The sequence below is a fragment of the Gymnogyps californianus genome, chromosome 9 (genome assembly GCF_018139145.2).
Source record: "Gymnogyps californianus isolate 813 chromosome 9, ASM1813914v2, whole genome shotgun sequence".
Taxonomy (NCBI): Eukaryota; Metazoa; Chordata; class Aves; order Accipitriformes; family Cathartidae; genus Gymnogyps; species Gymnogyps californianus.
This window is the reverse complement of record NC_059479.1, coordinates 17,329,375-17,357,287: the sequence shown is the minus strand read 5'-3', so window position 1 is coordinate 17,357,287 and position 27,913 is coordinate 17,329,375. Positions and strand designations below refer to the sequence as shown.

General features: G+C 41.5%; 1 protein-coding gene across 2 annotated transcripts in view; it reads left to right on the top strand.

Moving 5' to 3' along the window:
• The first annotated feature begins 10,895 nt into the window (after positions 1-10,895).
• The window catches only part of KIAA1210 (KIAA1210 ortholog), a 29,332-nt gene continuing 12,314 nt past the window's right edge, over positions 10,896-27,913 (top strand). For both annotated transcript variants that reach the window (XM_050901980.1, XM_050901981.1), the window contains exons 1-5: positions 10,896-10,967; positions 15,906-16,074; positions 20,767-20,896; positions 23,385-23,543; positions 24,602-24,667. In XM_050901980.1, coding sequence (XP_050757937.1) covers positions 10,901-10,967; positions 15,906-16,074; positions 20,767-20,896; positions 23,385-23,543; positions 24,602-24,667 — 591 coding nt within the window. In that variant the 5' untranslated portion in view covers positions 10,896-10,900. The remainder of the gene's footprint in view (positions 10,968-15,905; positions 16,075-20,766; positions 20,897-23,384; positions 23,544-24,601; positions 24,668-27,913) is intronic.

The following is a 27,913-nucleotide window of genomic DNA, read 5'->3' as shown; positions in this document are numbered from 1 at the left end:
CTCTTCTGCACCATTTGGCTGTCAGGTTTTTTGTCTGCATTATTTTGCCAGACTGAGCCATGAAGGCATCTTATCATAATTTTGCCTTGTGTTCTCTTCTTATACAGAAACTTCTGCTGCTCAAGGTGTCTAGCAGCTTTGTACCCTTACAGCCAACTGGAGAGATTAATTTGTCATTTCCTCCTTGTACAGAGGTCTAGAAAGTTTCATAGCTGTGATGTGAAGGTCTAGAATTGGCTTTAGAAGCTGAAATCTGGCTATAGATATGTGGGACAAAAATGTAGTAGGTCCAAGCTGTACTTCCAGTAGATAACCTACATGAGCTGGTATAGGGCAGCTAGAGCTGATTACCAGCCAAACTTGGGAAAATCTGAGATAAGTCTGTCTGTGGGGAAACAGGAAAAAGACCCCAAGGTAATTCCAAGGTTGATTCTCCCCCCCCTTCCCTTTCTTTTCCCCCCAAATTTCTCCTAAGGGTTGCTGCTGTAAGAAAACAGTTGAGCACAAGGTGCTCTACTCTAACGTGATCCGAGCTTATAGTTCTGCATTAAATCTGTTGTAGTTTCAAGGTTGGTAAAACTATTACGGATCAAGGAGTTTTAAGCAGTATTTTGAATACAGCAAATACTAACTGCAGACTTTTTGATTTTTTTTTTTTTTTTTTTTGGTATCTTGTTGTTATATTATTCATAATTATTTGTATCAAGATAGCAGGTGGCCCTCCAAGGCTCCATTGTGGGAGTCACTGTTTAAACAACAAAAAAAGTCACTCGGTTGATATCCTGTCTGATATTGCTTGCAGATGCTGAGCTGTCACTGTTCATCGCTGTGTTAACAGTCAGGATTGTGCTCAACATTTCCAACACGATGTACATGAAAAAGCTGAGACCTGGGCCACACACATCATTATTCATTTTTTAACTGTATCATTATACTGGTGTGTGCTGCTCATTCATATAGGTGTACAGGTGCCAAGGTATTCTGCGGTCTATCGTATCCTGTCACCATGCTATAGCACGTTGGTATCTTTGTGACTGTTACAGGGGGTTGTAGCACTCTCAGTCAGAGCAGGGTAACTTGGCTGTGCAGACAAAGCCGCCTGATTTTGCTTTTTAACCATCTAGCCAGAGCTAAGGCAGCATTCCAGCTTCAAATTTTTGTGGTGGTTGTTTCTTTTGGCCTCCGAGTTTCAAGGATCTGGTGCTAATTAGTGAACTAAATGTTTGACTTTTATTCATGATGAATTCATTTATGCTTATTCATTCTCAGAAATATGTAACTGCGCGCTTTTGCCAGAGCTTGTAAGTATCACTCATCTAACAACACAGTTCTGATCCACACAGTAGTTCAGATGCAAATGGGATGTATTTGAATGCTCTAGCTCAGAATTATGATGCAGACATCGTGTTAATCATCAAGCTGTCTGTGTACGTGGAAAAATACAGATCTGACAGAGGTGCAAAGGAATTGTTTGCGGGTTCACTCTAGCAGTCACACTGCTTTTCATCATCTCAGTTTAGTGAAAAGAATGTTCCAGAAGTTGAAATTTCATTGCTTTCCCTTAAAAAATGCAAATTGTCGTATTGCTTCCTTTCTTGCAGCCTTGGTGTGTGTAGACCTTACAGAATGTCTGACCCTATCTGATTCCACCCCCCGCCCCTCCTACTTGTCAATACTGCATGTTTCAGTCCTTGTTGTCTTTGGTGTCACCCTCCTGGCTTTTTCTACTGTCATGTACCCTCTCTGCTCCCTGATGCTACCGTACCGCCTTCTTCAAAACACAGTTGAATACAGCTTGATATTCCATTGGTGCAAAACAGCATTAGCTCAGATAATCTTATTTTAGATGATCCTATTTTAGAGAAGTATTTGTGTCTGGAATCCCGGAGAAGTAGGATCCCTTTTTAGTGGTTACTCATACTAAAGAGAAAAGTCAGTAGATGCCCTTGGGACAGAAATGGCTCAGGGACTGCTTTAAGCACATGCATGATCTTGCCTTGGCTCTAACAGTTCTGCATGTGCTTCAAGACCAAGTGTACTTCAGAAGCTGCCTAACTTGAGGCTCCAGAGAGAGCAGCCAGGAGGGAAGAGCAGGGACGGCAGGAGGGTTCCTTTAGAGCAAAAGAAGGGAGACCCTCAAAGTTCACACACAGCTCCAGAAGAGCTCCTTCTGCAAGCGTGGAAGCTGCCCCAGGCCTTCCTTGATCAGGAGCCAAAATGGGGTCTGAATTCCAGAAATACCTACGGGCAGTGGGAACTCAGGGGGTTTAGTCAGCCAGAGACAGTATGTTTCAACATAGGAAGGAGCTGGCCTTGTTTTTAGTTTTGTGTGTGTACAGGCAGTAGATGTTGCCCCTGCTAGGTTTTGGGATTTCACATGAAGAGAGATTTCCTGAGCTTCCTGCCAAAGGCAGCCTCCGAGACCACAAAGCCTGCATTTTATTTGCTCTCTTATAGCCAAAAGATGGCTGACTGTTTTTATGACAGTTCGATCCTCAGAGTGAAAATTTGTAACACAGTTCGCCATGGAAATTTCTGTTAGCTTCTCCTTTTTTTCAGTGCACTTTGAATTCTTGGCCATTAAATACCTGTATTATCTGCTCTTGGAAGAAATGTGTCCTGGGAAGTTTGATCTAGCTGAAGATTTTTTTTATTTTTTCCCATCCTTAAGCTGCTCTTTAACCCACAAATTGAGGGATAAGTGACTGTTTTGGAAAAAACTTTAAAAAAAAGAAAGCTTTAGACATAGCCTAAAGTTGCATGTTTCAGTTCTGCCGTTCAGTTCGCTATTGTTTCAGCCTCATTTCCCCTGCAATATTCAGACAGCTTAATTTGGTAACAATGTCTCCAGACACTTTCTTTCAGGCCCAGGATGTAATGATTCTTCACATTTTGTGAGAATAAGATCTTGGAAATCAGTGTGAGACTCAAATACAGGGGCATGGCAGATATGCAGGCTACTCTTGTGAAATTTTATGGGGTTTGTTGTTTATCTTTTGTGTAGTGGTAGCCCTTGATAGCAGTGTCAATTGGTACGATTCCAGCATGCTGGCCTCCCATAGTGGAGGTACTGCTTAGCTCCTCCACAGGGCTTGTTAAGCTTTCCAGGCGTTCAGTGTGACCATCTCAATTCCACAGGTAAAGAAACTCAAGACTGAGCGATAAGTAACTCGGCTACTGTCAGCAATCCAGTAATTTGCCCTGTTATCCAGTGATAGAGCCAGGAAAATCAGCCAATTCTCCCAAGTCCCAGCACAGTAGTCTCTGTCTACTAGGATATGTTTAAAAGATGAGCTCTGTCTCAAAGATTTTTCTGTCTAAACTAATAATTGTCACCTTCACAGTTTGCAGATATTGGCAATTTCCATGGAGTTTTCTCAGACACACAGTTTTTCAAGCCCCTGTAGAGCATGTTGAAGCCAGCTGATGGTAAACTCCTTTCCTTAATTACCTTTTGCTGATCCCCGCAAAGCAGCCCATGGACTCCCAGGGCTCTGCATACTACAGGTCAGATATCAGTCATCTAACTTTAAGCTGGGAGGCCACAGGTGGAACAAAATTAATTAGGAGTTTGGAGAGGGGGTAAAAAGCACACACACAAGCTAGAAAACAGTGGCCAAATGTGCTCACCCCCCAGGGCTGGGATGGAAGATTATGCATATTTGTTGAATTTGCCACATGGAGAGGAAGAGACAGTAAGCTTTACTTCTATTCCCATACTTGACTGACATCTTGACTCTGCTAGCATGAGGCATGTCTGCTGTTTAGTGATAGTGGCTTGACATTTCCTGTTGCTTTGCTCTTGAAACTGTTTCCAAAGGCAGTAATGCTTACTGGGTGTAGCTCCCTAACTGGCAAAGGCAGCCTTTGGTTATACCCTTGTTGATTTTTTAAATGCACATTCCCCCTCCTTCCCAACTACTCCAAATGTATCCATGTCCAGTAGATCTGAGAGCGTCTCCTACTGCTGGCCATGTACGAGCTCTTAGCACGGTTGCTGGATGACTCTGCTGCTTCTTTTACTTCTTCTTAGGAAGAGTGGAAGAAGATCCTCATTCCAGCTGTTTCCTGAAATTTCCCCCGTGTGGTAGTGTGAAGAAAAATTACTACATGGGAAAAGCACTGACTTATTCCTATGCTAATACCAAATGGTACAATTCCACTGGGTTATTTAATGTACATTCCTTTAAAATGGAGGCAGTCTGGGCCCAAAATATTGGCTGAGCTCTTGTGTGTGCTTAGATCATGACTATGTTAGTGCCGGTCTTGATTTGAGCAAAGTTCTGTCACGTTTCGCCTGATTGATGCAGACCAGAAAATGCACTGGAAAAACTATGTGATAAATTATTATCAGTGATGAGCTATTCAGAAACATTTTACTTAGCTTTTGGCAAACAGGTAAATATTTGCTCTATTGTCTGAGCAGATACAAACTTGCAGTGGAGATCCTTGCACTGACAGCAACTACGCAAGGTCATGCTAATAAGCACTGCAGAGTAATTAGGTGTATGAGGGCGGCTTGAAGTGGCATGTCCAGAACAGGTTAATCTGTCTGGTATGGGTGCCAAGTGTTGCAAAGCTATGGTAGCTTGGACTTCAGTTTGGCCTCTTGAGCTGAATACAAACTAACAGCTGCTCTGCTACTGGTACCTGCCTCAGGTTTAAGGTAACACAGGTCTGTGTATGTATGCTGCAGTCGTGTCCCCTCGTGCAGGGAGACCATTCTGCAGTGATTTAGCAAATGGCATGACTGCTGAGAGGGAGGGAGTCTGGGGAGATGAGGCAGCACGCAGGGGACAGAGGCATTTACTCTCTCAGTTCCTGGACTGGTTACAGAGTGCGTTTCCACTGTTTTCTGTAGTAGCTTATGAATGTTTTTGTCTCATTTGCCCTTCCCCCTTCTTATCCTTTTGGCTTCTCACACAATTACAGACTGAGCCTATGTGACTGTATGAAAGGCATTTCCTCCTGTTACTTTTTTTTTTAAGTCTGCTTCAGCCCACCAGCTGCTTTCCATTAGTGTTACACACACACTCAGTAGGAAGGCAGCACATAATGCTTCAGGCACTGCTGAATAGCAGAAATCCTTCAGAATCGCTGTCAGACAGAGGCTTCTCAAAGCAGATTGTAGGTAAAAAGAGTTCAGCACATTGGGACCTGTCTTCTGGCAAGCCTTCTCGGAGAAGCCAAGGTGTGGGGAGAGAGGGTGGTGAGGGGGTGTTGTCTGAATGCAAAGTGTGAAAGCTGTGAATAGATCTCTTCATGTGAACGGTTGTTTGCTCTGGATAGCTCGTCAAGGGTAGGAGTTGAATGTTGTCTGTTGCTATGGGGAATTATGACCCCCCTACCTGATCCTGGGAGAATATTGTATTGATATTAAATATTATCTAGTTGCTTATCCAGACTTCCTGATGGCTACTATTGCTGTATTATTTGTGATCCTTGGAAAAGGACCTTAAACTTTCTTAAACTCTCCCTGCTTCCGTGAAAATTACAAAAGCAATATTCATTAACTTTGTAAACTCCTCCCCTCAATGTTATCAGTGGAGGCAGTAGCAAGAGTCCTAACGTAAACTGCTGTTTGTGCTATTCTCTTATGCCTACCTAAAACAGTCACGGTCTGGCTAGGGACATAGCAGCTAGGAGCTGGCAAAAAAACCTGGGAATTTTGTCCTAGAAATACTACACTCTAGAAGAGTACAATGGGATCAGCTGTGCAAGGTCAGATCCCAGTTCCTGCTGTCATGTTGGGTCATACTCTGTTTCAGCAAAGTTGTTTGTGGGATCCCACACTATTCAGCATGTTCCCTGACTGCGGACCTTGAAGTGCAGTTCGCTCGGCTCATTGCATGGAGAGCAAAGGGAGCTTTGTTTGTTGAGTTTCTGATACGCTCAGGGGATGTGAAAATTGAATAGAAATCTTGCTGGCTCTGCTATTGCTTTATGATTGGCTCTGAAATCCTGTTCCGTGGAGTTGCAGAGGGTAAACTTTACTTCACTTAACTGTCGTTGGATTAATGAGTTCATTCATAGTTAGCTTGTAGGGTTCCCAGAGAGGAAAGCAATCAACCACATTTTGTCAGAACAAAGTCCTCTAATGTGCTTTAGTAAGACAGAGTAAAAATTTAACCTGTCAGTCACCTTTTGCTGCAGAATGTAATCTGAATACTAAAGCATCCTGCATTCTGTGTTTTTTTGAAACTCGGTGCTCAGGAGAAATAGAGGGGCTTTCTCTGAGGTCCTGCAGTAGCTTGAAGTGTGTTCTGGGGGGAGGCTGGCTGCAGGGTGGTGGCCTAGAGGACCAGATGAGGGGCATGCATTTCCCTATGCTGATCCATCTTGCTGTGCAAAGTGTGTGTCGTGAAATCTGGAGCATAAGCTTGATTTCAAATAATTTTTGTAGCATGAAGGAAATTGGTCTTGAAAAGCTCCAGGCAAAAATTTCACCTCTTTCTCTTGGCTGCTTGCCATTGTCTGTCTTCTATAGGCTATGAAGATGCTAACTGAATGCAGTGCCTCATATTCTTGAGTCTTTATTTCCTCAAGCATTTATTTGATAGGAAAGAGGCTGTTCAGGGTTCAGCATCTCCTTTGATCTCTCTGTCATAAGGCCTTCCGGAATGCTTATACAGAAGCATGGGACTGAAGCTGAAGAAACACTAAAGGTGGGGTAGGAGCTTGCTTGCTGTGCAGTCTCCAAGTCTTCTGCTCCACTGGAGAGACAGCAAGGAGGCTGTGTCCCTTTTCTGAGGCTGAGCAGAAAGCATTTCTGTTTGTCTTGGGCCTTTGTTAAATGCAGGAAACTTGAGTCCTCTACCATGTTGACTTCCCAGGAGTCCTTGAATACACAAACCAAGCAGTGAAAGGGAATTGTCTTTTCTTCTTTTAGCATTTCCCGCCCCTCCCATATGATATACATGTTCAGTAATGCACTCAGCTGGGAAAAGGGAATGGTCGGAACACCACCCTGGGACTTTATTTCTTTTGCCCTGTCACTGCCCTCCCATCGAGCACTCCAAATATCTGTCCAGTTGCCTCAGTTTGTAAAAGGGAGACAAGGATATTTCTCCTGTTCCTGGAGATTTCTTTTTTCTCTTAAGACTCATTAGTTCCTTTAATGAATTGTAGAGCTCCAAGTGAATGCAACACAGTAGGGTTATTAATGGAAGTTTTGTATGGGATAGCAGGGAGCCTAGAGCTAAACCATCAAACCAGGTGAGGGTAGTGACGATTGCTAACTAGGTCCCGTTACGTGCTTTGAATGTAAGGCAAGCCCTGCAACTTTGTAGGAGTTTTACTGCTTTAAAATACACCCTGGCAATGCAAATAGGGTCTAGTAATGTCAGGTTTATTGTTGTGATTGAATCTGTATAGGAAGCCACTTCACTGTTTGCAAGTAATTCATTAATTCATAGGTGTAATAATCCAGCCCATCACCCTGTGCAAGGAGAGGCAAACACCATGTAGTCAATCCTTGCTGCTCTCGGTAAACTTTCAGTCTTTTCCATGGCCTTACACAGGAATTGCTGCAGTGGACTTACTGGGCCGGGCCAGGCCTGGCTTTTAAGGTGTCTAGCAGAGACTCAGCATCTTGTTTGTACTGTACCTCTACAGCAGGAGGCCTGTGCATATGCAGGGATTGCAAATGCTGTTTGAGAGAGGATTAAGAACATGATTAGAAAGTTGTAGACTGGGGAAATGTGCCCACTGTTCCACTTCTAGTGGGAAGCAAACAGTAGCTGGACTTGACAACTCTACTGCCTTGGCCGGCAGCTATCAGTCTGTCGCTGCTCTGCCTTGACTGCCCCCTCACTGAGGAGACAGTCTCCTTTATCCCTCTGCGAGCTCCTTCTCCCAGCTGTCCTCTAGCATCTCCTAGCCTGAACAGCGTCAGAAATACTGCTCTAAAGGCCATTTATTTAACCTGATATTTTTATCACTAAAAATCAATACGTACAGTATTTGTTTAAAACTTTGTCTCTAATGGCGTGATGCTCTGGGAAGGCTCACAGGGTGCACGCACATGGTTAGTACAGCTGATTGAACTGAGCATACATGGTATTGATACATCCTGACACTGCGTCTGTCAGCTGTTATTAAGGCCTGGAAGTGGTGAATGTCTGAAGGTTCGATCAGTTAATGCCTGTGCATGCATATGTATTTGTATTGATGGGTTTTTGACATCTTTTTCTCCATTACATTGATCCCCCGGCTAGGGTTTGTTGCTCAGAACATTTGCTAGCTGTTCTCTGTAAAGTACAACTCACTGCCACCAGAATTTGAATTCTAAGTGTTGTCTAATTGCTAACTTTCCTTCAGGTATGTCATCAAGCTTTTAATGATGGAACTTACACTTTGCTGTCAATTTTTTTTTTTTTTTTTTTTTTTTTTGTCATTTAGATAATTGCTAACTTAAAGCTTGGAAAAATCTGTGATGATTTCCCTCACCTCAAGTCACTGTTCAGTTCACTGGAAAAAGATGATACTGTGATGAGGTATACAAAGGCACCAAACCATTAGGTCCTAAATGGGGCACATTTGCAAACAACCGATGCACCCTTGCAATTGACACTTGATCTCCATATGCCCCAGAGAACTCGGCTATAAAATTGAGTTAATGCTGGAGCTGATTTGACTGTGAAGAGACTGCCTCGGAGCTGAACTGCTTTGCAATTATAGTTCTACTTGTATAAAAGAGAAACCAATTGGAAATAAATGCTTGCAGTTATAATAAACACAGCAGTCAAAATATCTCCAAAGGCTGGAAGGATTATGAGTGAGCAGCTGAGATGATCAAGTAATTTAAATAAATGTAGAGCCGGTGAAAACAAAGCTGGATCTGAAAGCAGCATTTTCTCTTGCTTTGATTTTATTGAAGGTGGGTAAAGCAGAAGTTAGAGGTCTAAATGAGCCAAATGTCAGGCCCACTTACATTCTGTGAAAATAAGTTCAAGTCTGGGAACTTGCCAGTTTGTCCTTGTAAATTTGTTGAGTGCTTTCTTGATGTTTTATTTCAAATGTGTTTCTCTTTCCCTCAAGAAAAATCTAACATAATCAATATGCATAGTGTATAAAGTTGAGGGGAAAAATTGGAACCAAATTTCTTTTTAATACAGAGTCTATGAGAAAGTCTGCTGATGACCACTTTAATCAAAGTATCCAGGAAATGCAGACATTTTCATGGATAATTGATGAGACATGGGGGAAAAAAAGGAGAAGAGTTGAATGGTTATGATCATCCAAAAGGGAAAATCTTAAGAGTCTTATTTTTTGTTGCTTCTCAATATTGTCTAACAATTGTTTCAAAAACATCCTCAGTGCATCTTATTTAGAAAAGGTATAATCAGTCCTGGTTGCTGCAATGACTTTTTCATTGATTTTTAGCAAGTTGAGATGAGATTGTTTGGAACTACAGTGTGTTAATGCACTCCTGTGTTCACTGCTCACAGGTGATCTGTTATAAAACAGAAGAAAACTGCAGTCTGTGTCCTCCGTTTCTACCTACAGTTCAGCAGCATGGCAGTCTGCATATCTGTGTGGCTAGTACAGAGAAAACTTACTCCGCGGTCTGTTCTTTTGCAGGAGCCCTGCCTCTTTTACCTCCATGGTCTGCTCCCCCCCCCCCCCTTTTTTTTTTTTAACAGTCCCATTGCCTCTGCCTCTGATTTTGTGCACCTTATCTTTTAAGGTTATCTGAGGACGTGGGCTCATGGGAAAGTCCCAGTGCTTTTGGGCATGACAGATTATAGAATGTGTGGGTGATACAGAAGAAATAGAATAGTTCACTGATTGGCCAAATTAGTATAGAATCATAATCTTGCTTGCTGTTGAGATACTTAACTTGACAGTATTGTTGTACTACTTTGAGGTGGAAAATTGTTAGATGAGGTCTATGCAGAAAAGGGAGCAGGATTTGTTTCTGGGTATTTTCATTTGCTTGTAAAGATTTCTTACTCTATAAGTCCTGACACAACATATTGGAACTGCTAACTATGTAAATGTATCACCTAGATATCTTCTGTAACAAAGGACAGTATTTATGAGCTGCCCTGCTAAACTGTCACATTTCCATTGTTGCTTGACATTTGTACTGTAACTCTTGTGGTCTGCTGCTTAATTCCTTTGTCTCTGACAGACAGCCATTTAGGAGTCTTGGAAAATACAAAGTGGAGCCAGTTAACATTGAATGATCTTAAAACTAGGCTGAACTTTTGTTTTCATCGGGGAGGAAGATGATGCCATCAGCTAATTTGGTTGATCAATAGCCCTGCTTGCGATAAGGTTTCAAAGCTTGTGGCTAAAAGCTGATTGCACTGGATCCAAAATAAATTTGATCTATTGGTTTCCACAAATGTAGCATAGCCCAGGATGATGCTTCAGTGCTGATGCTTAACTAATTTTAATAATGCTGACAGACTAGCCTGGTGCCTGCTGTGAGGACACTGTAATACATGAACCCTCGCAGCAGAGCACTTACTTAAGATGTTTTTTACAGTAGCATGGAGCTGTCACTCTCTAGCAAAGAGCAATCATAAAGGTTCATTATTCTGAGACTGGGAAGCATTACAGTCTTTGCTGAGCAAATTTAATGACATCTTTAATTAATGGAAACTTTGATCCTGGTTTCCTAAAAAGAGAGAGGTACTGGCAAGAAATTAGACTGGTTTGTTAGTTTTGGCTGGAGAAATAAGTGTTACTGAAAAATGAGGAAAAGTTCTGTGGCCGAAGTGCAAAAAAGTGTGCAAGCCATGTTTGTGATTAGCATTTGGGTATGCAGTTTCATACCTTTCAGAAAGGATCCAGCCATGTTCTTTCTTCATGCTGGGTGGGACCATATTCTACTGGGAAGTTGGACTAAAATTTAAGTGATGCTTTCGTCTTTTTTTTCAGTGACTATATCATGGCTACGGGGCCAACAGAGGTCACACAGTCACCTGAAACAGGAGAGACAGTTGAAGAGTGCACAGGTAAGCAGTTGTTCTCTGAATGTATAGCTGATTTGGAAGTCAAGATTTATTTTCTTCAGGTTGAGGGGTCTGTAGTGACTTGTTTTGCTGTGTTGTTTTGTTCTTTGTAGTGTAAAAAAAAAAATTCTGTGTGGCTTTGTCAGCTGGCAATATTATGGAAGGGATCTTTTAATGTGCAGTACTGGAGGGTTGTAACCTGATGGAGGATACTCTTTTCGATTCTGGCTTGGATTTTCAAAAACAGGACGTTAGAGCTTGAAGGGCTGATTGTTGTGCCTGCTTTGATGGATCCTACAGAGGTGGGAGCTGAGCCTGTTAGCCAGCCTCTGTCTGTGGGAGCCGTATCAGTATCCTCACTGCAGCCTCATTCTCTGCTTCTGGCCCCAGACAACCATTTGTTACTTCTTCTTTAATCTAGTGGCATGGGCTGATGCGAACAGCCATGAAGGAATGGAATAATAGGCGAGAAAGGAGGAAAATATCTTTCTTATGCCAAAGAGTTGTCTTAATTAAAGGAAATCCCCTTTGCCAGTGTTCAGACTATTCTTGAGGAGATAGATCAATGTGAAGAATAGCATCATGGCTGAGGCATTTCAGGAGAAGTGGCTGTCATATCACTTGATTTTTTTTTTTTTTCTTTTCTTTGGCTAATGTCTCACAATCATCTTAAATGTTTGAGTTTCAAAGGTCATCTTGCTTTATCCTTTAGAAATACATTTGGCACCATCAGAATATTGGTAGAAGAGAGAAGCAAATGGCAAAGTGACTGTTAGTTGAACTCTGCGTGGCAGATAGATAGGGGTGAAGAAAGTGTAATGATGGATGCTCAGCAGTGGCTGGTTTCTTAAATTTATAATCTGTTGTATCACATAGTCCAGTGCTATCCATGGCACACTGGTGAACTTGTGTGAAACCCACGCATGCAAATTTTGTACTCGGATTCTCTAGAAGATTCAGAAAATGGATCAAATTCTGACCCAGGTGACAGGGAAGGCAGGAGATGGCTTGCTGTCTTAAGTGTTGGCTCTAAACCCACCAGGAATATTTCTGTCTCTAACTGAACCAAAATTTAAAAAAGTTAAAGGCTGCTGCACTATTGCTCAAGTATTCAAGAGACACTTGACTGGACCTGGATAAAGCCATTTTAGGATCTTTTCTTTACTTCCCATGTAATGTAGGATTGCCTCACCTCTTCCTCTTCATAGCTTTAATTGGCTTGTGATGTAGAGGCTCTAGGAGGCTAAAAATGCCAACCTTCACGGTCTAGTCAATTAGATTAATTTCTTGAGGTTTACCTTATTGTATGACTAGTAGTAGAGGGCTTCCAGTGCATGCTGCTGCTTCTTGATGGCAGAAACCAGGTCACTGTCCAAAAACTGTCAGCACCCAATGTTAGCCTTACTGAATTCCATGATTTAATTGCCTTTCTGGCAATATCAGGTATTTTTTATGAAGCTAGAATCATGGTATTTTCTGAGAATCTTGTCTGGGTTTTTTTTTATCCTGTGGTTTTATTGGTGAAAGTATCTAGTCCTTGGAGTTGAGGAAAAAATGGAAAATGTGTCCTGAACACACCTGAGGAAGTCAGAGAGCATAGAAGATCCCCAAATTAACTGTTTAATTTAAATATGATAACTGAAGTCCCAAATCAGATGTTCCCTATGCTTTTTACAGTCTCAATTTGGCACTGGAAAAAGCATCTTTTTGTCTTCTCTCTTGTTATTGGGAAGAACCATGCAAAGAGCAGAAAGACACGCCTTAATTCTCTCTGTGCACAGGAGAAACAATGAAATAGGCAGTACACAAAAAATAAAAAATACAGAATAAACAAACTTTACAGAGAAAGGAAAATGCTTTTCTGTTATAGTGGGCTAAATCATAGTTAGCATAAGCAACTAATTTTTGGGAAAGCTTTTGCTTTTTAGGGCAGTAGCGTTTAAATTTAGTCTTTTATTTTTAATGCCATAAAATTGAAGATTGGTAACCGTAAGAATTCAAAAATCATGAGTCATTATTCATCAGTGGGTGAAGGGGAAATAGGCATAGTTGTCTGAGCTCGGATTTTCTCTCCTTGCTTTGACTGGATTTTTGTTATGCAATGAATTTTTTCCATTTTAAGTAATAAGATCCTCTTGTATATTATTAGTTCAAGTATCATAGAGCACTCTACCAATTCAATGATATGTTGGGCTGCTTCACAGTGCACTGAAATGTAGGCACCTTTAAATTAAATGTGGCATCCTTTTAACGGTGTGTGAAACCAGGGCATAACTGTTCGCAGCAGGAAACGTATATGAACACCGTCTTTCTGAACCATGTCTTCATTGCCAAATGCTCTCACATAGATCAGTCCCACAGTTTTCACCTGCATGCAGCACTAAGCATCTAGTAGTGATTTTATCTTTTTTTGCGTAATAATATGGCAAGTGCCCATCTTCTGGAGCTGCAGGGAAACTTACTGTTTTCTCATTCATCTGAAACAGCTGAAAGCATGCAGCTGAGCAGAGCATGGCTGAAGAGGAATTATTGCTGGAGGAGGCATGCCCTGCACATCAGTAATAAATTAGAGGCTAGAGAAGGCACTGAAGTAACTGATGTGTCCGCATCTGAGGACTCTGTGTTGCACAATGATACCCAAGTGTTGTCCTGTGCCAGCTGAGGTTTACTCACTGGCAGTGTTTGCAGATCCTTTCCATGGGCTCCATTCTAAAGTTAGCACCACTTCTGATCTAAACAAGTATTTGGAACAGTACCTTGGCAATGTTATCCTTTGTGGTAGGACTTCTGTCTGTTTCTCTTACTGTGTTTTGGGTTGTTTTTTTTTTTAAACATTCCCCTGGTTCTCTGGAAATACCAGCATCTAATTAAGCTCATCAGTAATACTTGCACTAGAATCAAACTTGTTTTCTGTCCATTCCACTGTCAGCTGACCAGTGTACGTGACAATGGCCTTGTTTTTCATTTTGACTGCCTTTTAAGTTGCAGAGTTCTCTGCATGTAGCACAGTCTGCCATTTTGTTCTTTGAGTCATTGGACTGTGTTAGCAGACATTGCTGAATTGATAATTTTGGGGCACTGCTTTCATGAAACTTCTAATCTTTTGTTTTGCTCATCTAAAATAAACCAACTCAGCTTTGACAAGTTTCCTGGGAGAATACCATATACGTTGTCTAATTGCTGATATGAATGGCAGTAATGGTAGGGAGGCATTTCTAAAGACTCTCTAATGGACACTCAACATGCTTGTTTTATTTGAGAGGCACTATGGTCTTCAGTTGCTGTGTGACCTGTCTTCTCTTACCAGTTCTTGCTATGAGTACAGCACGCAACTCATTGAGCCCCGTGAGAGTCTTAACAAATCCAAAAGCTTTGGGGTTAGCAGGTAGTCTGGGGCAGGCAATATAACCTGTATGTTTTCTGTGACTATCTCATTCACTTACTGCCTGATAAGCAGCAGTGGAAGATAAAAAGGTCTTCCACTGATAAACCCTCTATAGGAGTGCTGCATCCCATTATTATTCGGATGAGTAGGACTCCATTGATAGTGTTGCTCTGCATGGTTTGAAAGATAATTTGGTCTCACTGACAGCCCAAGTCACTTGAAAAGCAATGTGCAGGTCTTCCCTGGCTGCTACCGCTCTGCAGAGAGGTAGCCGTTTCACCAGTCCGTGCGGACAGTGTAGCAGCGTCCTTGTATGTCCTTACGCATGGTGCTGGCACTGGTCTTGAGAACAGGGAGGAGACAGGGTGAGTAGATCTCAGTATCATTGTTTATTTCTCAAAGTGGCTACTGTCTGATGCAGCTGTGCGGTGGCACAGTTTCAGCCCAGATAAGGCCCATTGGCAGAGATCCCTACACGTACAGGGCACACGTTGAGACAGAGCGTCGCCGACTAAATCATTGCCGGGAGAAGACAATAATTGTGTTGAAATAATGCCTCGCTTATGAAGGAATCCTCCAGCTGTGGGCATTTATTATGCCAACTGCTGTAAAGTATTAATTGAACAATGAATTTGGCTCAGATATGCAGTGATGTTATTGCTCTGTATACATATTTAAGTCAATCACAGGGGTCTTAGTACAATAGTTTGGCCCAAACCACTCCAAACTGACCCTTCAATGTAAGGGTCAGTGACAAAATGCAGCAGTTGTGTGCCGAAAGAAAATATAAATAAGAATGTTAAAGTATCTTAGGTTATTAAAAATGAAAGAAGTCAGTGATGTTTCATATGGTTTATTTTGTTCTTTTTGTATTTCTTTTCATTTGGACAATGGAAAATTGGAAATCAGGTTAACAGTTTTCTAATTGTGTTCTTAGGGCTGCTATGTTTGGGGGTTTCATGTCCTGCAGGGCAGTGTCTTAATTTAAGTTTGCTCCATTGTACTTGGAAGAGGAGTTGATTTTATTTTGGGGCAGTGGCTTAATGTGGAAACAGATATTTTGGTTTTAGAGTTTATAAATTCTTTTGTCAGTTTCACTCTTTTTGCCAAATGTTGAATATCCTTCAGGTGTTGTCTCCTTACAGCACTGAGTAAAGAGAAAGCAGAACTAAACCGAGCTAAGTAAAGAGTAATAAGAGTTAAAGACATTGACATCAATTTTTTTAATTGAAAATATTATCAAGTATGATTGGCATGATCGCTGTTCAGTTGTAGGTAGATACATTCTCTATGTAAGGTGTATTTTTCGTAAACTGGAACCTAAGTAGGCACCACTATTGTCAGCTTAATGCCAGTGTTGCTTTATAGGCAGCAAATGTAAGAATTGCAGCTTCACCTTTCACTGGACTCCAGCACTGAATTATTTACAAAGGAGCTGACTAAAACTGAATGGGCTGCTCTAGCTTTGAGGCTTCCTCCAGAATTTAAGAGATAACATTCTCCAAGCTAAGCAACACCTCCAACTTCCATAAATTTTCATTTTTCTCATGTTGCAGGAAAGAAAAAATCCAAATTTCAGACTTTCAAGAACTTCTTTGCCAAGAAGAAAAGGAAAGAGCCGCCACCTCCCAGGGGGGAGAGTAATTTAAAACCTAGCCAGTCCAGCAGCGATGTCAGCATCTCTGTGCTCGACACTACTGCACTTCATTCACCGAAGGAGGCTGGGTAAGCTGGCGGGGAGGGAAAATAAATAAATAAAAGCGGACCTCTCACAGCAGTAGGATGAAAGCATGAGTTGGCCCCTTAGGAGCAACCTCTGTCCAAGTTTGTGCAAAACAAGCCCTAATGCTGATGAAGGAATTTCAAGAATTTCCTCTTTCTTTGCTAGTGCTTCAAAAGCCAGCCTGGAGAGGAGGGGGAGAGCAGCCAGGGGCAGGGGTGATCCATCCTCTTAGTCTAAAACTGCAGATAGCCCAGATTGTTTTGATTGGTTTTAGTGTTTGAAATCTGTCCTGGAAGGTCTGATCAGCAGGAACTTTACAAGAGGATGATGATTGAGCAGTGCTAGTACAGAGAATACATGTGAAGTTGAGTTGCTGTTTTCTAGCATAAATGGTGCCCTCTGTCATGGCTGGGAAAGGGGAAGAAGTATTTTTGGTGTATTATCAGTATGAGATTGCTGCTTTAACATTCTTACGTAGCCATTTAGGTATAGATAACAACTGAAGGCTTCTAGTTTTGTGTCCGCTACCCCTGAAGGGCTGTGCATGTGAGTGAGGTTTGCAAGTCCTTAAGGTGTGTCCAGAGCAATTCTCAGATCCCTGAATGATGTTAGTTCAAAAACTTGCCTTTTTTCAATTAGTGTAGTACAAGCTATTAGCTTGCACTGCTAACACTGCTTCACTGATAACCTTAGACCGTCAAGCTACACAACACTTCATTGCATGTCTCTGAATCTGGGGTGGGACAACGCTCTGAACATGGTTATGTCTCTTGCCATGTCATGGATCAGTCTCTGGCAACCTATAATTTGGCTGTTTTCCAACTCTCCACCCACCTCATACTCCCCTGTTAGCTACTCAACCAGGCCTCTCTTGGGATTACCCTAGGCCTTGGGTTGTGGAGCTGCAGAATAACAGTGTGACAAAACACTGGCCACATCCTGTGGTTTGCAGTGTTTTGTTGGAGGGGACATTGGACGGGTGTGACACTGGCAGAGGGCATGAATAGGTGACTAGAATGGGACATGCTGAAATCAACATTACTGCTAAATGCTTTGTATCGTCAAGTAAGGCATTTGGTGGAGCTAGACACTACATTTCTTCTGGTGGAACAGCTTATAGATGTTACTTTCTCATGGGTGCTTGTTCCTCCTTGCCCCACCTTTCCCCGCTCTCTCTGTTGTGTTTGTGCAACTGCATCATGGAAATGATCTGTGAATGAAAAACAATCTCTTTAGTTTGTTTGTTAGCGTAACAGCAACAGAGTAACTGACCACACAGCCGGTCCCCTGGGGTAAGGGGAATTAGAGTGACTCAGCTAACCCGGTCCAAAAAGCTTAGGAACAGCTGAGCTTACCCCACCAGCCCATAGGAGGGATCTGGCTTAAAGTCAGCTGTGTGCTCCAGAGGCAGCGTGGGTGCAAACTCTTTTTCTTGCCCTTAACCAAGTACTTCAAGTCCTATTGCTGTTTACCTCAGCACTTATCCTCCAGTGATTATGAACTGTTTCGCAAGATCAGAGATCAGGAAGTGAGTAAAACCCTTCTGTTTTTTCCCTTAGAGATAGGATTAGATGGACTATCCAAAAAAATTAGAGGATATGTTTGTGCTACTTGAAAACCCTATCATGTCCAGACCCTGCATGGCATAAGCATGCTTTGTAAGTACCTAGAGAGACTGAACAACATAATCCTTTGGAAAACCTGATCATGAAAGCCAGTGGAAATACAACTTGTGAAGGGTTTATAGCAGGACCCTAAGCTTTGCAATTTCTGGCATGCAAAATATCAAAACCAATCCTAGAACAATGCTGCTGTTTGTTTGTTCTTAAGGCAGAAGCACTGATATTCTTTTTTTTCCTTCTTTCTTTTTTTTTTTTTAAACTATGTAATCTTTTTAAAATTTAACTTTTCTGAATACTAACCAGAGACCAACCCCCCAGAAGTGCCAAATGCTTCTTGTAACAGCCAAAGGGATGTGCCCAGATGTCAGGGTGCTGTAGGGAATCAATGGGATTGGGCATCTGTGAAGGGGAAGGAAGCATTATGTGCCACTGCTTCTATCTTCCGAGAGGCATGAGTTTTGAATGGAAATGGAAAAACTTTGATGGCAAAGTTAAAGCATGTGCCACGGACTACCTCTTTTCTTTAACATCAAAAGGATAAAAGACCTTACATAGAGGAAAACTGGGTCCCAAATAGTCTTATTCCAGTTAAAAAGCTTTGAGCAGGAAAAACTGCTGGGACAATATGTAAAATTGTCCTGGTCTTTGTAATGAACACTCGCTCCTTTGGCAGGCTGCAGTTGTTTTTGAGAAAGCGGCTGCCTGAAGGAATTGTGTCACCTTTCTTCCCCCTACCTCAAACACTAATAAGAGGAGTGGGGTTGCAGCAATAAGAAGTGGAAGATAGCACAGGCCATGATGAGTTTAGGAGCGGCTTTATTGCTGGCTGTAGAGTCCCATCATTTCCTCAGTCATGGCAGTTCAAATGTTGCTACACATGAATGAATTGAGCATTTGTATAGGGAAATCAGTGTGGAGATACAGTGGCTAAATCATCTCGGGGTTTAGCTAACAGTGCATCTTTAGCTTCAGTGCAAATATAAATACACTGCCTGGAATTATGCATGAATGTATATTTGCATGTAAGAGACTCATCTGTACTAAAGTTGCAGTTAATTCTATATTTAATCCAATGCTTTTTTTGTGACTGCCAGAAGAAAATACAGTAATTCTCTTGCAAACACATATGATACATATGCAGAGAGAGAAAGAAAGAAACAGATCTTGTACTGGCAGTCTCAAGAACAAGGAAACCTCAGCTTTTATTGGTAAAGAATTCCAAGTAAAGGAAGTGAGGAAATCCCCAATTAAAAAGGTTAATACATCCTAATGCACGTGCATTCTTTGCAGTAAATAAAATATGCCAACTAATAATGAATATACATTACAGTAAATAAAAGTTCCATGACACTGTCTTTCTGAATGCAGTAAAATTATGTCTTGCCCTTATAGAGTGTCTTTCATGCTGAAAAGGACTCTAAAATCAAACACACAAAAAGATGGGATGGCTTCATTCACTCTAATGATGAAATAAAGCAAGTGCCTTACTTGTGTGTAGAACTGCTGTCCTATAAACTAACACAGACATTAACTATTACATATAATGGGAGGAAGCACAAACTCTGACCTGTGCTGCGAGAGAAAGAGCTCAGATTGTCTTCGACACAACATAAACATAGAGCAAAATTATTTTGCCCTACTGTGAGACTTGGCATAACTGTATACTGATTGACTACACCTTTGGGGCAACAGGAGGGTTAGTCAAGCAGACAAAGGAGATGATGTCTCTGGAGAGGTAAAGAAGGGAGATGCAGGAGGAAAAAAAAAAAAAAAAAAGAGTCATTTGTTTGGGGGTTTTTACATGGTGTATTTACTTTATGAAAGTTCACAGTCTTTCAGGGCTTTCTTCTAAATAAAGAGAGAATCTGGGGTTAGGCAAATAGCAGAGACCTCTTCTATTTGATTTCCTTGCAGAAGAGTGTTAGACTTACTGGATTTTCCTTGCCAGAGTTCTGTTCCTAATCATCCCCTGTTACCGAGTCAAACTTTCAGAGGCAATAAGCATTGCCTGCATGGCAGCTGAGCCAAGGAATCCTTGTAACTTGTGGGTTATGAGGCTGGCAGCCAACAACATGAGTATTCTCTGTTGTTTTCCAGTTAAGTGCTAGAATGAAATCCTGGTAGAGGCCATCCTTGTGGTCTTTTAGACAAAGTAATCTACAGACAGTGCCTGCCTGTGCTGGTGGAACTTGGTGAATAAAAGGTTTGGAGCCTTCCTTGTCGTTCCACCCAAGTGCAAAATGTGCCCTGCACAACCTAATAGCCCAACCCCAATCAGGCTCAGTTGATTACAACTCAGTTAACAGCCGGTGTGGGAACTCATCAGTGCTTGGCTGGGCTGAACACCCAGTAAGCACAGAAGCAGGGCAGGAATATCTTACCCGAATACTTTAACTTCGCCATGGATAGGTATGTAACTGTGGCCATGGACACTTGTCCCCATCTACATTTTTTAATATGCTTGGCATCTGGTGATGTTCATGAACCAGGTGAACAGAACTGTTTTTATTGTTGGACCTGAGAGGATTTGAGTCAAGTTTGTTAATGTAGTGGAATTACATTTTTTGCTCGCATTTGCAAGAAGGGGAAGAATAATCCACAATCTTTGGCAGGTACGACACACACCAGGCTGCAAAGGTTGTATCCTGAATGTCTTATGCTAGGCACATTGCCACCAAAGGAGGGCAGGGGGACTCCTGTCGCCCCCCCTCTGTGCTGTAGACGTCTCTCAGGGTGGCATGCATCCAACTAAAGCTCAACATCTGAATTAGTCACCCTGGACTCCCTCTCTAGTCCACAGAGACTGGCCTGTGTGTTCAATGCAGATGCTGAGTACATCTGAAAAGAGACACCTGCATTCGATCAGCATCCTAAAAAGTGTTTCTTCCTCCCTTCCGAGTATAAAAGGAGCTAGCAGCGACTACCTTAGACAGCTAACGTGCAGAAATCTGAAGTTAAGTGAGATGCGTCCCACCCTGGCCTCTTTATGATTCCTCTGCCCTGGTGAAGTAGCGCAGGGAAGTGTTGGGAGGGCTGTACCCAGTGCACTGACCACTCTTTCTTCCTTCCCAGGCCCAAAGGAAGCATGGGAAACAAAGCCTTGTCCCATGACAGCGTCTTCATTTTTGAGTCTGCACCAGGAAATGTGGCAGGTGACATGTTGTCTCAGGAAAACATACCTGGAAGAGTGAAAACTTTGCAGGTGAGAACATGTTCCCCTCATTCATGGTACTGCTTTGTATTAGCTGTCTCCTAGGAAACTCTGTTGCTTGATTCCTCTGCTGTGTGCCTTCAGACTTTGTTGACTGAAGTGTCCAAAGCCAGATTTACTACTTTTGGATCTATTCTGCCTCTTGGAAGCTGCGTCTTTGAGCGGTCCTGGTGCTTTCCAGGTCCATGCTCCTGGAGGACTGGAGCATGTCCTCCTCCAGTGGGATTTCCATTCTTCACTTCATAGCTACTGCTTTTGGGTTGAGGCCATTTATTTATACTGTAGCATGTCCCTTACACAGTTATTCTTTATGTATTATTTATATGTTATTCTTTTTGGCAATTCTGGCTGTGATGTTTTCACTGTACATGCTAGCACCAGCAGCTGTGTAAGTGTGTGGGATGATGGATATGTCAGGGCACTCTTAGTGACAGCTTTATTTATATCATTATTCTTCTGATCTCTGCCAGCAAAGGATACTGTATTCTGCTAGGTCATTTCCTTCTTCCAAGGCACATACTGAACCCTCCTTGACAGCTCCCTTATCAACTGTTGGTTATATTAATTGCATTTAAATAACTGCCCAGCTCAGAGCATTGAGATAAAAGTTTAAGGTCTTTCCAGAGCCTGAAAACAAGCTGTTGATAAGGCAGCCAAAGGCCATTGAAATTCTTCCTTTGCTCAGTGTGAGCTTCATGTTGCAAAACACAATTGCATCACATGTTAAGTAATAGAAGATGCACAGAGGGACTTGTTTCTCTATAAGACTGCAAAATAGGCTAAGCTTCAATTCAGGGTATTTTTTGTATAACAATAGGAGTAGCAGGAGAAATCATGTTTATATATGACAGAACTTTGTTGGGGGAAAAAAGCTCTTCTCATGCTATCTCCAGTCCACTGTGCCCTTTCTTCGTCCATCCATCATCCTGCATGGTAACGTGATACTGCCAGCACTATTTTTATAGCCATAAAAGACAGCCTTTTTCTGTGAGCTTGACTCTTGTCAGAATAAAAGCCAAGCACTAATAAAAGCTGTTATTTTCTTAGCAATGTAAATTAACTTCTACCAGTAGAAGACAGACTGTAAATTCAGAGTTTCCCCCACAACACTTTGCTGTCTGCATGTAATAAATTTAATAAATCAAAGATGAGAAGTTGTGAAAAGAGAGAAAAGCAAAATTGACTTTTTCTATTCTCCTTCCCATGAAGTGCACAAGTATGTTGTATGTCTTGTTTTGCCCCTATATCGCAATCTTTGTGCAGTTTGTCATCAGTCCTGCTTTTGCAGATCGTATCGGTGATACTTCTTTGATTGCTGTGGGTAAGAGGGCCAGAAAGCTGTTTGAACTGGGGGACTGGTGGATTAAAGGGTGACATTGTGCTACCATGCGTGGCTGTTAGATCCATAGGAATTACATTCCAAGTGAATCTTGCTGAATAAGAATGGCAGCTATTTAGATCTATTTTGCAGAAATATAAATGAATGCATAGCTTGCAGAAGAGCACAGAATTAGGCCTAAAATTTCCCAATCTGGTTTAATAAGCAAAGAAACAGAAAAAACAGGTCTGCATATTTATCTTGGGAATATTCAGTTGAGACGTTTTTAGTTGAAGGACAAAGTTTCTGTTCAGACCTTGTTTCTATTCCAGCTTTGACATAGCCGACAGACTTAAGCCAAGAATTTTAGTAATGGTGTTTCCTGAGATCTGAACTTTTTTAGTTTGAGGGAACATCTGGCTGCTTGTGAGTTTGCAGACTTTGTTTTATTTTTCTAGGGTCAGGGCCTGCCAGAGCATTCTTTTGTGCAATCTTGGAAAAGAATCCCCGTACTCCTTTACAAACAAAGTTGTTCCTGGCTGCCGCTACCATTCTTGCTGTAGACAGGACCAGGATGTGATGCTGGGGAAAATTAACAAGCAATTCATTAGGGTGGACCAGAAATTGAATTAAATTGTCTTTGTATAAAAAGTGGGACTCAGCTACTTGTGCGGGAGAGGGTGGTGACAAGCTCTCAATATTTGGAAGGGCTTTGTGAAGGAAAACTGACCACATAAACCTGAGGTTGGGAACTGCTGACTGACAGTACTTTGTGTGACTATTTGGGACATCCGGATACATGTAATTATTTAAAGAATAATTAAATCTAGAATTTTTAAGGTTTTAAATTTAAACTGAATTAAACTGCTGTAAAACCAGAAAGAAATGGTGAAATTTCTGTCTTTGGTAACTTACTGAATAAAACTGGTTTTGATTTTAATTTTATACTGAAGCCAGTTCTAATGATGGGTCCTTGATGAATGTAACTAAATAAAATTTTATTAATGGCTATTTTCTGTAAATAGTCTGTTTCTTCAAGTATTTCTGTTAACTAAGAGATTCTGCTTGCCTAATGGGAGCAACTGGGGTAAAAGTGTCCAAAATGTCCCCTATATATAATGCCATTCAAAGTCTATATTCTAAATTTCTTTTCAACCACAGCTTCAGTTGCAGCAGAACATCAGACTTGGATCGCCTCCTCTTGTTATAACTGGAAAGAAACTGGAAGATGCAGGTGCTGTTTCTGAAGATGATGGCTTACCTAGAAGCCCTCCTGAAATTTCAACCCTTCATGAAGTTCTGACAGATTCACCAAGCAAGGTATAATCATTATGTCACTTGAGTGACCACCTGTACAGAAAAGATAAAATCTGCTTGGAGAAGGGGAAGACCTTTTTGCTTGCTTGTGATAAAATCTGATGGTACAGATCAGTCAGAACTAGAACAAATTACCTAGGTGGATTATGGACTTGTCACTGTGAGGGATACCTACGAAGTGGCCTTACAAATACCCCTTCTGAGTACAATTTTTTATGCTTTTAGGTAGACCAGTGCTGGGGCAGTTGTAACCTATATCATTAAGGAAAGAGGAGAGAAATTCAGTTGATATGACAACTCTCAGTGCCTTTGGGCAAGGCAGTTTCTCCTCGCAGGTCCGTATGGCAGAAAGCATAAAAAGTCAATTATTCACGGGTGAGTGTTGTGTTACTGTGACTGTTCCACTTCCAGTCCAAGAACAAGCTGAGGTACTCACACTGCACGAACGAACTTCCCATGTCTTCCAGCTTCAAAGAGCTGGAGAGATTGGTGGTTTCCTGCGCCTGTGAAAGGGGAAGAGGTTTTGGGTATTTTAAAGGTAGTGAGGAAAACAAAAATAATGGGGACTGCAAGAGAATCTTAAACAATTACTGGTTTTGGAATGAAATAGCTCAAAACTAGGGCAATATTAGTTGAATTGACAGAAAAGTGAAAATCCTATGAGTCCGAGGAGAGCAGGTCCTGATGGGACTCAGAGGGGGGTTGGGTTATCTTCTTTCTTAGGAATTGCCTTCTCACAGCAGATGCATGACTTTGGACTTGAGTGAGCATGTGAGCATTTGTAAATTTGAGGATCTTGAAACAATAAGCCAAAATAACTTTATAAAATGTATTGCCTTGTGGTCCACCTTCATGGCATATCTCATAGCAGGATAAAGCTTCCCTACTTTATGTTTGATCCCCAGTGAACAAATGAAACCTGCTCTGTGAGGCAGGGACTCAGTGACTCTTCCTTTATCTTTCCTCTTGTGTTTTCTCATAATTAGCACTGGATATCCGGTCCCAGATAATTCAATGTGATACTTCCCTTGACTTACCCTCTTCCTTATTTTATCCCACAGTCCTCCAACCCTGTTCAGCGTCATAGCTCTTTGAGTTTAGGCGGGACAGACAGTGAAGATGAACAGGTAAATAGCTACTTTTCCTGCTAATAAACTTTCCTGAGACAGCATGTGTGGTGTCTGTATGGAGCCAGTACAATAATCTTTTTTTTTTTTTTTTTTTTTTTAAATCTATTCTGGGTACGGTGTATCCTAGCAAACAATTCATAAACAGTCCTGAGTGATGCAAATGATACTGAAAATGTACCTCTGACAGAGTTTTGAATAAGAACCAAATAAAGAGAGGTAGAAATCTACTGGTAAGTGGTTTGTGTGAACAGCATAGTCAGCTCTGTGACACAGTATGAATCTGTAAAGTTACACAACAGAAAATTGGACAAGGCAAAGCACTTCAATTCCGCTTCCATGTCCCAGTGCCCCAATACCCAACAGCAGTGATAGCTTAATAGCACCTGCCTGACAGCAGTGGCTTATGAGGAATGCCCTGCATCTCTCTTATCATGGGAAATAATTGCAGGATCCGCCCTTCCTGATGCCAGGTATTCCACAGGAAAAGGTCTGTGTTAATTTGCAATTTTCTTTGGATGATAAGTGACCATCAGAAGCAGCAGGTTCTGCTGTCAGACCAACACAGTCTATTCCTTGACCAGCTCAGAAAAATTTACAGAGGTCATATTTTTGGAGAGGAGCCTAGAGGATCTTCCCCTTGACTGTCCCTGCTGCTTGAAGCTGAGCTGAGTTCCTGCCCATCTCACGCTTTCAAGACAGGCCTGCAAGGTTTGCTTATATTGCCTTTCTCCAGTGTTAATATAATGTCTGAAAGACCAGTCAGACCACAGTTACGCCAATGGAGTCTTCGAATGCCAGTGACAAAGGCAGCCACCACTCCAACAGAGCTGATTCGATTCCTGGGATAGCCCTTGCAATTGTATAAGCAAAGTAATCTGCCATTTAGCTGAGAAGGGGAATATTTATGGGTCCAGAACAGCTACGGGCCATTTTGGCCTAAGCTTTGCAGTCCTCTGTATGGAATCCCTGTTTGAGAAGCTCACCAGAGAGAACACAATTTAACCCTTTGTGAAACTGAGAATAATAGCCCATAAGTAAAGGGGAGGTAGCAGGGTACCTAGAAGATTCTTTCCTGATGAAGGGGGCCTTAAGCAGCCAGGGCAGCATCTTGAGGGTCAAACAGTTAGTGCCAACCACACTGCTAAGGAAGCTTTCCCTTTCACTCTCTTTTTGGCCGGCCTTTGAGAAGGGAGAGAGCAACCTTTGGGCAAGACCAGCTCAACTTCCCTGTCCGTGGTTGAGATCAGACGCTCTCCTCCTCAGTCATTCCTAGATCTTTTGCTTTGGAGATAGAATGATAAAGCAATGTCTCCCCCTTGTAGTAGACTACTAGTCACACAACTTTAGAGGCCCAAGTGATGTAGGTAACTTGGATTGTTATTACTTTTAATAACTTCTTGTATATATTTTATCTTTACTTCAATGTACATTTTATTAACTCATCTCCCATTTTATATTTTGACTAAAATGCTTTGTAGGCCTGCATACTGTTTTTTCCTTACAATGCAAAAAGCCCTTTTCTATCCAGTTCTGAAGTCTTTGAGCTCTTTCAGTCTTCCAACCTCATCTCCTATGAGAAAGAAAGACAGGAGAAATTTTTTTCTCTCTTCTGTATTGCACAGAATTCCCCACTTAAAGGCTCTTCCTTTTTCTCCCAACTCACTAGGAATCTGGCCAGCTTCTCTACAGTACTGTGTATGTTCCTTTACCCAAATATTGTTCTTAGTCAGCAGTTTGGCTTAGCAGAAATCTTGCCAATATGTTTATCCAAAATAAAAACCCTTTTCCTAAATAATCGTCATCTTTTCAGTAGCTTTTGAAACTATTTATGTCATACCAGGATTTAAGCTAGCAGAACACAAGTTGTTAAACTGAATAACCTCGTCCCAAAGATGAGGACAATTGTGAAAAGCACGAAGAAATCTTCACCAGTTATTCCATTTAACAATGTTGTATATTTAGTAAAGGGAAAAGAGGATTTGAGTCTAAGCAATCTGAAGTTACACACAGTGTAGTGGTTTACGTTTTACTATTGTATTGATCTTGCTGCAGGTGATAGTTACTTCATTTCTTTGCCCTGTGCTGCTTCACTGGGATTTCCGGGAGCTTCATGCAGCTGTCACCTCTGTGTGAAACCCTGATGTGTCACCCATGTAACTTCGCAGTGCCTTCCACATTTCTAAATACACACTTTCTGACTAATCTAAAGCTAAATGTGAGGCTATCACTCAAAGTGAGCAGCAAGTGACTTCACAGAGACATTAACCAGCATTACCCTGCCTTTGCCAGATAGCCTTTACGGAAATCTAACTTCCTTGTTGGCATCTTCAACCCGGATTGATTAAAAGCAAAACAGGGCCTCAGCTTGTGGGGCTGAGGACAGTGTTTTGGCACAAACACTCTTTAGGAAATGGGCCTCCTAGCTGCAGCATTCTCCTTGTGTAGGCTTCTGCATCTGCCCAATAACCAACAAACACCAAATTTATCTTACACTTAAACACTGATGTGGAAATCTTGTATCTGCCCCACTGTCTTTGAGAGAAGATACCAACTGTCAGTGCTCACAGAAAAAAATATCCTGAATCCTCAGTGGAGTAGGGAGTTTGCCATTTTTGTCCAGCAGGAGCTCAGATACTAGCTTCAGGTGTTTTTATATTAAATAAGCACAACTGTAATTTTATAATTGAAAGGCGGAAGAACTTGTATGTAGAAATGAGTAACAATGTTACTATTTTTGTAAGTTCTAGTGGTCCTTAAAGGTTTATCATTAATCTTGTAGAATTATAACAATAGTTAGCTTATTTACTAGCTGTGTTCTCTTTCATAATGTGTAAATTTTTCACGAGAAGAGTCTGTATCTGTCATAATACATTCTGTTGTGGTTTATTTCAGATCTAGGAACTAAAAAAAATTCAATGGAGAATAAGGAAATTAATTTTAGCTACCTTAAACACAAAGCAATGTACCTGGACGATTTTTGTAGATCAGATGGGAAGATGTTTTCATTATCTTTAAAACTTCATCAGCATACATGTTTTAAATGCTATGTTATATCCTAAGCTTAAACAAAACTAAAATCTGAATGCCAAGCACAGTTAAATGGCTGTGTTTCACCTAGCTTTATGGCCAAAGCCAAAATAACAGGTATGTTATACTGAATGAAGCTTGTTTGGCATGTCTGTGAAATTTTGCAAGTGTTCCAGAAAGCCTGGTCCACATTTCAAAACAGTAACAAAACCAGTC